Source organism: Rana temporaria, chromosome 3, assembly GCF_905171775.1.
Source record: "Rana temporaria chromosome 3, aRanTem1.1, whole genome shotgun sequence".
Taxonomy (NCBI): domain Eukaryota; kingdom Metazoa; phylum Chordata; class Amphibia; order Anura; family Ranidae; genus Rana; species Rana temporaria.
The window spans coordinates 212,008,602-212,021,430 of record NC_053491.1 but is presented as its reverse complement, the minus strand read 5'-3'; the positions used below and the strand labels follow the sequence as shown (position 1 = coordinate 212,021,430).

Sequence of the window (12,829 nt, the reverse complement as noted above, 5' to 3'; positions counted from 1 at the left end):
CTCACATCGGACTTTTCTCGTCGTAATTTCCGATGTGTACGTGGCATTATTAGTGCAAATGTAGACATATTTGCTGAAAATATATTAAAAAGATGAGAATATTGGCCTGAAAATATTTTTAGCAGACCTAAAAAATATAAAGATAAAGCCCTGCTCCCTTCTGACACTAAGCTCTGCCCTCTTTATTCAAACAAATGTCTTGTATTGAGCACTTGAAAAAAAAGAAGAAAAAAAAACATGGGGCTCATCCCCATTCAGAAATATGAAAAAGAGAATCTGTTTGTAAACAGTAATAGAATACAATACACTCATAGGTGTGTAATTTATTATACAATTCCTGTACATATATGAAATCAAGCATCTTAGCTAGAGAAGTAAACACCATAATAATAATAACCTGTCAGTATGTCAGCGTTCCGTGCAGCTATATTCTTCACCTTCACTATGCCGGATTCCGCAGCCTGGAAGACATAATACATGTGATCAAGTACAAAGCAGTAAAATGATGGTCTTTGATGACATAATATGAGGAAAACGCTTTGAATACGATCAAAAAGCTATTCTTGTTCGCAGTCTCTTTATATTTCTGGATCATCGTATGCATTATTCAGACTTTTCTGTATTAGTACATTAAGTTTTCAGATTATGCACATATTTCTCTACAAAACCTATTTGTAAATATGTTTTTATGGTAGAGAAAAAAAGTAATCTGCACTAGAGAAGTAGCAAACGGACTCCGTGAACAGTTATGCGGCGTACACACGATTGGAAATTCCGACAAGAAAACCATGTTTTTTTTCTGACGCAATGTTGGCTCAAACTTATTTATTTATTTATTAAAATGCGTATTGGGAGCGCAGTCATTACCAGAAGGCCTCAATGCGCTCAAACTTGTGTTGCATACACACGGTCACACAAATCTTGTCGGAAATTCCGACCCTCAAGAACGCGGTGACGTACAAGACGTATGACGAGCCGAGATCAATGAAGTTCAATAGGCAGTTCGGCTCTTATGCTTGATTCGGAGCATGCATGTTTTTTTGCGCGTTGGAATTGCATACAGACGAGTGGATTTTCCGATACAAATTTTTTCTGTCGGAAAAATAGAGAACCAGCTCTCAATCTTTTGTTGGTGGAAATTCTGACAGCAAAAGTTCGATGGAGCATACACACGGTCGGAATTTCCGACCAATAGCTCACATTGGACTTTTCTTGTCGGAATTCCTGATCGTGTGTACGCAGCATTACAGTTTTAGGTAATATTTTCTTCTATTCCTTCTACAGACCTTTCCCTGTCCTCCTCATATAGTAGTCAACCCAAAGCCTACAGCCCATAGGTGTGCATCGCAAAGCTCCACTCACTTACTCGCCCGCTCACTCCGGAAAGTATTCACAGAAAGTATTCACAGCGCTTCATGTTTTTCCACATTTTGTTATGTTACAGCTAGGGTTGTCCCGATACCACTTTTTTAGGACTGAGTACAAGTACCGATACTTTTTTTCAAGTACTCGCCGATACCGAATACCGATACTTTTTTTTAAATGTGTCCCCAAATGCAGCCATGTCCCCCCACAAATGCAGCCATGTCCCCCCCATATATGCAGCCATGTCCCCCCCATATATGCAGCCATGTCCCCCCCATATATGCAGCCATGTCCCGAATACCGATACTTTTTTTTAAATGTGTCCCCAAATGCAGCCATGTCCCCCCACAAATGCAGCCATGTCCCCCCCATATATGCAGCCATGTCCCCCCCATATATGCAGCCATGTCCCCCCCATATATGCAGCCATGTCCCCCCCATATATGCAGCCATGTCCCCCCCATATATGCAGCCATGTCCCCCCCATATATGCAGCCATGTCCCCCCCATATCCAGCCATGTCCCCCCCATATCCAGCCATGTCCCCCCCATATCCAGCCATGTCCCCCCCATATCCAGCCATGATCCAGCCATGTCCCCCCCATATGCAGCCATGTCCCCCCCATATATGCAGCCATGTCCCCCTTACCGTACATGCTGCCGCGCCGCTGCTTGGTTAATACGGGCGGGGAAAATTACAGCTTTCATTTGAATAGCTGTAGTCTTTCGCGCCGCGCTGCGTATAGATGCTCCCCCTTGCTTGGGATTGGACAGTTCACCCGAGCAAGGGGGAGTGTCTATACGCGGCACGGCGGGAAACACTACAGCTATTCAAATGAAAGCTGTAATGTTCCCCGCCCGTATTAACCAAGCAGGGATGCGGCGGGGGGGAAGTATTCTATTTCGGTATCAGGGGTATTTGCGGGAGTACGAGTACTCCCGCAAATACTCGGAATCGGTCCCGATACCGATACTAGTATCGGTATCGGGACAACCCTAGTTACAGCCTTATTCCAAAATGAATTAAATTCATTATTTTCCTCAAAATTCCACAAACAATACCCCATAATGACAACACGAAAGAAGTTGGTTTCAAATCTTTGCAAATGTATTAAAAAAATAAAAATCCCATGTACATAAGTATTTACAGCCTTTGCTCAATACTTTGTTGAAGCACCTTTGGCACCAATTACAGCCTCAGGACTTTTTGAGTATGATGGTACAAGCTTGGCACACCTATTTTTGGGCAGTTTCTCCCATTCTGCTTTGCAGGGCCTCTCAAGCTCCATCAGGTTGGATGGGGAGCATTGGTGTACAGACGTTTTCAGATCTTTACAAAGACGTTCAATCCGGTTTAAGTCTGGGCTCTGACTCGATCAACTTTAGGACATTCACAGAGTTGTCCCATAGCCACTCCTTTGTAATTTTGGCTGTGTGCTTAGGGTCGTTGCCCTGTTGGAAAATGATCCTTCGCCCCAGTCTGAGGTCCAGAGCGGTCTCGGGGGAAGGTTTTCATCAAGGATGTCTCTGGACATTGCTGCTTTTATCTTTTCCTCGATCCCGACGCTGAAAAACATCCCCACAGCATGATGCTGCCACCACAATGCTACACTGTAGAGATGGTATTGGCCGGGTGATGAGCGGTGCCTGGTTTCCTCCAGACATGACACTCGCCATTCAGGCCAAACAGTTTAATCCTTTTTTCATCCGCATAGGGCGATTAGGGTGTTCCCAGGCACACCCTGTGTGCATGCTTATAGGGGAACCAAAGATTTGCACCATACTCAATTTTTGGGATGACATCAGCCATCATATTCTGGTCTTTGATTTCCTGGTTCAAAGGCAATTCCACATGCTAGGTAGGATATCCTTGTATTTTGGCACCAGCAACTGCTACTCCATATTAACATGCCTTGTGCAGGATAGTAGCTCCTGTACAAGGAATATCAGACAAGGAAGAGATCTCAGAACATATCCAGACCAGGAAATGTGGCAGGCTTACATCTCCCAGCTGGCCTGGATTTATCTCCAGAAAGAGATGGTGGTCATGACCAGGCAAATTAAAGATCCGTACTGACCGATTCTGCCTCTCTCCCCTGAAACCCATACGCAGTTTGAAATGATAATGGACCTTTTATCTAATGTTTTAATTGAGACATTGAGCCCAATCCAAACAGCCGAAGATGAGGAACCTGGAAGAAAACTGGCCAAAGATGTCATTGGCCAGAGAGGGAGCTCCAGGACACCGCATTGCTGGAGTGGAGTGGATTATATAAGAAATAATGAGCCACTCACAGCAAAACATTGGTGAGGATCACAAGGAATCTTTTAAGAAGTGAAAACCTTAAAGTAGCTGTCATTCCCTGACTCCAAGGCTGTAGAAAAGGAGGAACCTGCTCAGTCTCACTACATGGTACAGGTACTATGCAGTATGGGAAACACAAAATCAATAGCTTCAATTCGATTTTTCTCAGGAAATATATATTATATATATATATATATATATATATATATATATATATATATATTTTTTTTTTAATTTTTTCCTTAGAAGAATCAAATTGAAACTATTGATTTTGTGATATATATATATATATTTTTATTATTATTTACACACATATACATACACACACTGTATATATACAGTGCCTTGAAAAAGTATTCATACCCATTGAAATTTTCCACATTTTGTCATGTTACACCCAAAAACGTAAATGTGTTTTATTGGAATTTTATGTGATAGACCAACACAAAGTGGCACATAATTGTCAAGTGGAAGGAAAATGATAAATGGTTTTCAAATCTTTTTACAAATAAATATTTGAAAAGTGTGGCATGCATTTGAATTCAGCCCCCCTCCTGGGTCAATACTTTGTAGAACCAACTTTAGCTGCAATTACAGCTGTAAGTCTTTTTTGGGATGTCTCTACCAGCTTTGCACATCTAGAGAGTGACATTTTTGCCCATTCTACTTTGCAAAATAGCTCAAGCTCCGTCAGATTGGATGGAGAGTGTCTGAACAGAAATTTTCAAGTCTTGCCACAGATTCTCAATTGGATTTTGACTGGGCCATTCTAACACATGAATTTGCTTTAATCTCCATTGTAGCTCTGGCTGTATGTTTAGGGTCATTGTCCTGTTGGAAAGTGAACCTCCGTCCCAGTCTCAAGTCTTTTGCAGACTCTAACAGGGTTTTCTTCTAAGATTGCCCTGTATTTGGCTCCATCCATCTTCCCATCAACTCTGCCCAGATTTCCTGTCCTTCCTGAAGAAATGCACCCCCACAAAATGATGCTGCCACCACCATGTTTCACGGTGAGGATGGTGTATTCAGGATGATGTGCAGTGTTAGATTTCTGCCCCACAAGTTCAGTTTTGGTCTCATCTGACCAAAGCACCATCTTCCACATGTTTGCTGTGTCCCCATCATGGCTTCTCACAAACTGCAAATGGGACTTATGGCTTTATTTCAACAATGGTTTTCTTCTTGCCACTCTTCCATAAAGGCCAAATTTGTGGAGTGCTTGACTAATAGTTGTCCTGTGGACAGATTCTCCCACCTGAGCTGTGGATCTCTGCAGCTCCTTCAGATTTACCATGGGACGCTTTGCTGCTTCTCTGATTAATGCTCTCCTTGCCTGGCCTGTCAGTTTAGGTGGACAGCAATGTCTTGGTAGGTTTGCAGTTGTGCCATATTCTTTCCATATTCAGATGATAGATTGAACAGAGCTCTGTGAGATGTTCAAAGCTTGGGATATTGTTTTATAACCTAACCCTACTTTAAACTTTATCCCCGACCTGTCTGTTGTGTTCCTTGGCATGCATGATGCAGTTTGTTCACTAAGGTTCTCTAAAAAATCTCTGAGGGCTTCACAGAACAGCTGTATATATACTGAGATTAAATTACACACAGGTGGACTCTATTAACTAATTAGGTGACTTCTGAAGGCAATTGGTTCCACTAGATTTTAGTTAGGGGTATCAGAGTAAGGGCCAGGTTAACACTGGTGCGATGTCTGAGATCGGATGTGATTCACACCACACTGCAGTGCAAATCACATGCAATCTCTGTACGATGCGATTTCAGCCATTTGCATCGCATTCAGACCAAACACGCACAGGACACTTTTTTTTTGTCCACAGCAGAATCGGATTGCATGGGTGTTCACACCCATACGATCCGATTCCTGTCCGAATTTTCAGTTCACACCGCGATATGCAAATTGATTTGAGGGTGTCATTAACTTTTAATTGACACTCTCAGCAGTTCGCATAGGGCAGTGTGAACTGTCACCGGGAAACATGCGATGCGGGAAGTGGATTTGCAGGGTTCCCGCATCAATGCAGTGAGAACCGTCCCTTAAGAGGAATAAATACAAATGCATGCCACACTTTTCAGATTTTTTCTGTAAAAAAATAAATTAAAAACCATTTAGCATTTTCCTTCCGCTTCACAATTCTGTGCCACTTTGTGTTGGTCTATATCACATAAAATGGTGGTATGAATACTTTTTCATGTGTGTGTTTTATCAGTGCATTTCTATAATAGTAGAAAACAGGGAGACATAGCAATGTATAAAACAATGTCGTTTTCCCAAGCTCCTAAAGAGGTTGATTCAAGCAAGACATATTACACACTTTCCATGGCAACAGACTTTAACTACAAACATGGGAGTTCCTTGTTTGTGGCCTGTACAGATGAATTTGAATATTTCCCCTTATTCAATGGCGCAGAGCGGTGCCAACAGTTATAAGAAGCTTTCCTTGTTCGTACCAGCCTCTCGAAGCAGGCATCGCCAGCCAGCACAACCACCAAAGGAATGAGCTCACAGCTTTTATGACAGAACGGGAAGTTAGATACATATTATCAGATCAGTTACGGCCTTTCATATAATGTTACCATGCAATAATAGTACACATCTGAGCACAATCTACTCAAAGCAAATGCTACATATGGAAGAGCAAACATGCTTTAGTCCAATAAACACATGTTGCATGACGTCTATCAAGATCAACAAGATAAATCTGCAGCGATCACATGGGGAAAATACTAATTATTCCAGAACAAATCTGTTCCCATAATAATTAAATCACAAGAGAGAAAGGGGATAACAGACTTTTGAAATGCCCAAAAATTACACATAATATGAATACCGTATATAAAAAAAAAAAAAAAAAAAAAAAAAGGAAAAGTAGATAAAAAAAAAAAAAAAAAAAAAAAAAAAAGAAAGATAAAAAAAAATAAAAAAAAAAAAAAAAAAAAAAATCTCAATCATGCATAACGTTCTATTCTGCACCTTCTAGCAGTTATGTTACTTTGTTAAATCCACTCTCACAAGGGATTACATATATTATCGTCTAGTTACGTGGTGAACTAGGGATCTATGAACAGAGCTTCTTCTTTGGAGTATTTAAAGGACCATTCTAGGTTGAGTAATTGCAGAAGGCATAGTCACTAAACTGTCCCTGTATGTAGTGGAATAAGGAAATCTAAGGCTGCAATTATCCCCAAAAATACATGTAAACATAGCAAGAGCCTCTGTGTGTGGGGACTTTAAGACCCCTTTCACACTGGGGCTTTTTTTCAGGCGCTTTAGCGCTAAAAATAGTGCCTGTAAAGCGCTCTCGTTATTTCTGCCTGAAAACTCCCCTCCATGTTAGCCAATGTGTTCTTGCACACTATTAGGTAGATTCAGGTACATAGGATTAACTTTAGGGCGGCCTAGCCTAGCCTGTTTAGGCTACACCGCCGTAAATTAGTTAGGCTAGTAGTGATTTTCAATCTACTTACCTGCTAATCTATGGCGGCGTAGCCTCAAACGAGCAGGCGTAAGGGCGCCTAATTCAAATTGGTTGGAGGGGGGCGTGCTGTATGGAAATAAGGCTTGACCTCACGTTTTTTGCTACTGCGCATGCGCTGGGCGCCTACATCTCCCAGTGCGCATTGCGGCTAAGTACGCCGTACGGGCCTATTGATTTCGACGTGGACGTAAACGACGTAACTCTCGATTCGCGGACGACTTACGCAATCGACGTAAAAAATTCGAACCTCGCGGCGGGAACGGCGGCCATACTTTAACATTGTTATTCCACCTCATAGGTGGAATAACTTTAGGCCGCCTAAGGCCTTACGGAAACAACGTAATTCGACTGCGGCGGGCTGGCGTACGTTCGGGAATCGGCGTACAAGCTCATTTACATAATGTACGCCGTCCACAATGGAAGCGCCACCTAGCGGCCATCCGAAAAATTGCAATCTAAGATAGGACGGCTTGCGCCGGCCTATCTTAGCTTTGTTTAAGCGTATCTCTGTTTGAGCATATGCTTAAACATACGGCGGCGTAGATTCGGAGTTAGGTCGGCTTATCTACTGATAAGCCGGCCTAACTCTTTGTGAATCTACCTATATGCCCTTACAGGCAGAAAAAAAAATCCAATCAAATTTGTGTTTGCTTTTGCGTTAAATAGCATGACAAAGCTCAAAAAAGCTCAAAGAAGCTCAAAAACACACCCAAATTTTTTTTTAAAAAATAGCAATAATGAGCTGGGGGGAAGGTTGTGAAAAAACGGTTATGTTAAAAAAAAAGCTCAATAAATTGCTTATTCAAGTTGAAATAAAAGCACCTTTTTTTTTTTTTGAGATGCCATGTGCATGAGCCCTTACGGATAAACAAAGCAGGGCTCGGGAGCAAGCACACAAGAGTGCTCCCATAGCAAGCCGCTTGTTATGGGGGCACTCTGTGGGGGAGGAGCCAGGAGCATCGGCAGGGGACCCAACAAGAGGAAGATCAGGGCTGCTCTGTGCAACACCATTGTGCAGGGCAGGTAAGTATGACATGTTTGTTATTTAAAAATAAGCTTTACAATCACTTTCACCTTTGGGAACAGGTTCCACCCCCTTTTCAGGGTTGAACACGTAACATGTTCCCAATGCTACATTTATTTATTTATTTTGTAAAGTGAACTTTAAGTGCATGCACATTTGGCCAGTGCTGCCACGGCCACTCCAACCTGCTGCCATACTCTTCATGCTGGCCAGTTTTGGAGTCAATCACACCTTATAGATAACATGGAAACAGAAGGGTGGAGCACGGCATGACCATGTGTGCATACACACAAAGTAATGCTTTTCAAGGTACCAAGGTTCTCAGAAATAAACCACACCTCTGTGCAGGAAACTAGTTATACCTACATCATAATGATCATTTTTTTAATGTGCCATGAAACCTATAGGCCATTACCTAGAGCAGTGTTCCCCAACCCCCGGTCCGCGGCCCACTACCGGGCCGCGGCACTTCTGCAGCCGGGCCGCCAGCAGGCGGCATGAGAGAGTCCCACATGCGGACCGCGGCACTATGCCATTCGGACCGCAAGGAGACTTTTCTTCCTCCTGCGTCGCTCATAGAGCCGACAACGGGAGGCGGAACAATTCTGGGTGGAGGGCGGAGCTGCCCGAGGTTATCAAACAGGCGATTGGCTGCTACGACTGTCCTTCATCCTAGCAGCCAATCACCTGTTTGTTACCTCGGCCCTCCATCCAGAACTGATCCGCCTCCCTCCCTGCAACTTTTCTCCTCATGCTGTGCCTCCCTCCGATCTGTCCCTAAGTGTGGGGGACGGAACCGAGGACTGTAATGTGTGGGGGACGGAACCGAGGACTGTAATGTGTGGGGGACGGAACCGAGGACTGTAATGTGTGGGGGGGGAAGGCTGAGGACTGTAATGTGTGTGGGGGGGGAGGCTGAGGACTGTAATGTGTGTGGGGGGGGGGGAAGGCTGAGGACTGTAATGTGTGTGGGGGGGGAGGCTGAGGACTGTAATGTGTGTGGGGGGGAGGCTGAGGACTGTAATGTGTGTGGGGGGAGGCTGAGGACTGTAATGTGTGTGGGGGGGAGGCTGAGGACTGTAATGTGTGGGGGGGAAGGCTGAGGACTGTAATGTGTGGGGGGGTAGGCTGAGGACTGTAATGTGTGGGGGGGAAGGCTGAGGACTGTAATGTGTGGGGGGGAAGGCTGAGGACTGTAATGTGTGGGGGGGAGGCTGAGGACTGTAATGTGTGGGGGGGAGGCTGAGGACTGTAATGTGTGGGGGGGAAGGCTGAGGACTGTAATGTGGGGTTATGATATAAATAGGGGCAGATGACAGTACTGTTAATGGGGGAGCCCAGAGTATGACAATACTACCAGTGACAGGGTGAGTGTGAGCAGGGCCTAGTGGGGGCACTAGCTTCATCTGTTGGGGCCTTACCACATCTGGTGGCAGGCAGCATGGCAAGTGACAATCCGCATCTGGTGGCAGGCAGCGTGGCAAGTGACAATCCGCATCTGGTGGCAGGCAGCGTGGTAAGTGGCACACTCAAAGCTCCCACTGATTCTGCATTATGGTGGGTTTAACTTTATTTTTTACTACAATGTAATAAATAGAAATAATGCGCTGACAAATTGATTGCGAAAAATCGCTTACCCCCCGCATGCCACCCCCCACACGCCCCCCCCCCCCCCAACCGGGCCTTGGAAAATTTTCTTCCATGCAGCCGGTCCCCGGTGCCAAAAAGGTTGGGGACCACTGACCTAGAGCACAGGTGTCAAAACACAAGGCCCGCGGGCTGAATCTGGCCCTCCAGGCCATTTCATGTGGCCCTCGCACCTCTCCTGCAGCTGCAAGAAAGCTCCAGCCCTCCTCTGGTCCTCCTCCAGACCCTTAATTTCTGCTTTCAAGCAATGCATCCAGCTTCTTCCCAGCAGCAGTACAATGAAAGGGGGTGCACCGTGATGTAAGGGAGAGTGGGGGACTCAACTTCTGATGGTGGGTTGGCTCTTAACATCAAATCTTACAGATACAATCAATCGGCCCTTTTGAGGGCAATCATAATGCTGATGTGGCCCACAATGAAATTGAGTTTGACACCCCTGCCCTATAGGATTCAAAAATTTTCTTAAGCTGTAGATTTTTGAATGAACATTTGGAAAAAATATCCACAAGAACATTTCCTATTGAAAATTATTTTCAATTGGTGGACAAATTTCGTTTGAAAATACTTCAAAATTCTGTTTGCCTTTAACCACTTAAAGTGGAGGTTCACCCGGAAATGTAAATTTTTAACCTTAGATTAATGCTCATTTTGTGAAGGGGAATCGGCTAGTTTTTTTTAAATCGAAGCAGTACTTACCGTTTTAGAGAGCGATCTTCTCCGCCGCTTCCGGGTATGGGCTGCGGGACTTGGCGTTCCTATTTGATTGACAGTCTTCCGACAGGCTTCCGACGGTCGCATACATCACGTCACGATTTTCCGAAAGTAGCCGAACGTCGGTGCGCAGGAGCCTTATAGAGCCGCACCGACGTTCGGCTTCTTTCGGCTACTTGTGACGCGATGGATGCGACCGTCGGAAGCCTGTCAATCAAATAGGAATGCCCGCTCCCGAAGACCTTACCCGGAAGCGCCGGAGAAGATCGCTCTCTAAAACGGTAAGTACTGCTTCGATTTTAAAAAAACTAGCCGATTCCCCTTGACAATATGCGCATCAATCTAAGGTTAAAAAAAAAAATTTCGGGTGAACTACCGCTTTGAGGACTGCCTCCTGAACATATACGTCGGCAGAATGGCACAGCTGGGCACAAGCATGTACCTGTACGTCGCCTTTAAGAGCCCAGCCGTGGGTCGCGGCTCCGTGACCGATCGCAGGCCCCGCGGACCCGATCGCCACCGCCGGTATCCCGCGATCGGTCACAGGAGCTGAAGAACGGGGAGAGGTGTGTGTAAACACACCTTCCCCGTTCTTCACAGTGGCACTGTCATTGATCGTCTGTTCCTGTTCTAACCGCCCCCCTACAGTTAGAAACACATATGAGGTCACACTTAACCCCTACAGCGCCCCCTAGTGGTTAACTCCTAAACTGCAATTGTCATTTTCACAGTAATCTGTGCATTTTTATAGCACTTTTTGCTGTGAAAATGACAATGGTCCCAAAAATGTGTCAAAATTGTCCGATGTGTCCGCCATAATGTCGCAGTTATGAAAAAAAACGCTGATCGCCGCCATTAGTAGTAAAAAAAAAAAAAAAATTATTAATAAAAATGCAATAAAACTATCCCCTATTTTATAAACCCTATAAATTTTGCGCAAACCAATCGTTAAACGTTTTTGTTTTTTATATCTATATTTATTATAGCAAAAAGTAAAAAATATAGCATTTTTTTTAAAAAAATTCGCTCTATTTTTGTTTATAGCGCAAAAAATAAAAACCGCAGAGGTGATCAAATACCACCAAAAGAAAAGATCTATTTGTGGGGAAAAAAAAGGACGCCAATTTTGTTTGGGAGCCACGTCGCATGACCGCGCAATTGTCAGTTAAAGCGACGCAGTGCCGAATTGCAAAAAGGGGCAAGGTCCTTAGCCTGCATATTGGTCCGGGTCTTCAGTGGTTAACATTCAGTTTTGGAAGGAATGCAATTTCCCGAACGAAAACCTCAAAACGCTGGTAGAAATGTTTTCATTTGAGAACAAATTTCCATCCTGCTCCTTCAAGTTTACTCACCACTGTGGTCGAAGAGGAACATTGATTTTACCCACTAATGGAAAATCAAACAAACGTTCTTGAAACGAATCATTTTAAATGAAAGTATATTCGTTTTAAAGGCAGCTTTAGGGCCTGTATACACATCCATACCCATCTACAGTATGAGGAACACACATGGATAACAACCAGTTGTACCAGTTGAGTCATGAGGCTGCAGATCTATCCTGCAAGAGAGATAATTACACTTCATACTCACTAACAAAAGGGAACATAAAGGGCACAATGATCATATTACTTCACCCACATTACATAAACTTCACCTAATACACATCATTCAGAATTACACAATCTACCTGAACATACATCCACAATACAACGTCTTCTTAACCAGGCCATACATCAGCCACTTATAGGAATAATTACACTTTATGAAGAAACACATACATAAAAAAGCCAAGATCTTAGGGCCAGATTCATATAGAATTGCCCTGGCGCAGCGTATCAGAGATACGCTACGCCGCCGTATCTTACCTGGCTCTAAGTCGAATCCAGGAAGATTTTGCGCCGTAAGTTACGGCGGCGTAGTGTATCTCTTGGCGTGTATTTCAAATTGGGCGGGTAGGGGGCGTGATTCATTTAAATTAAGCGCGTCCCCGTGCCGATTGAACTGCGCATGCTCCGTTTTGAAATTTCCCGCCGTGCTTTGCGCGAAATGACGTCGCACCGACGTCATTTTTTTAACTTAGACGTGAGTCACGTCCTTTCCTATTCACGGACGACTTATGCAAAAAAAAAAAAAAAATTTTTCAATTTGACGCAGGAACGACGGCCATACTTTAACCACTTGACAACTGGGCACTTAAACCCACTTAATAACCAGACCAATTTTCAGCTTTCGGTGCTCTCACATTTTGAATGACAATAACTCAGTCATACAACACTGTAA

The 12,829-nt window shown here is 44.0% G+C and overlaps 1 protein-coding gene across 4 annotated transcripts in view; it reads right to left on the bottom strand.

Moving 5' to 3' along the window:
- The window catches only part of MON2 (MON2 homolog, regulator of endosome-to-Golgi trafficking), a 209,976-nt gene that overhangs the window by 178,503 nt on the left and 18,644 nt on the right, over positions 1-12,829 (bottom strand). For all 4 annotated transcript variants that reach the window (XM_040344211.1, XM_040344213.1, XM_040344212.1 and 1 more), the window contains exon 2: positions 398-461. In XM_040344211.1, coding sequence (XP_040200145.1) covers positions 398-461 — 64 coding nt within the window. The remainder of the gene's footprint in view (positions 1-397; positions 462-12,829) is intronic.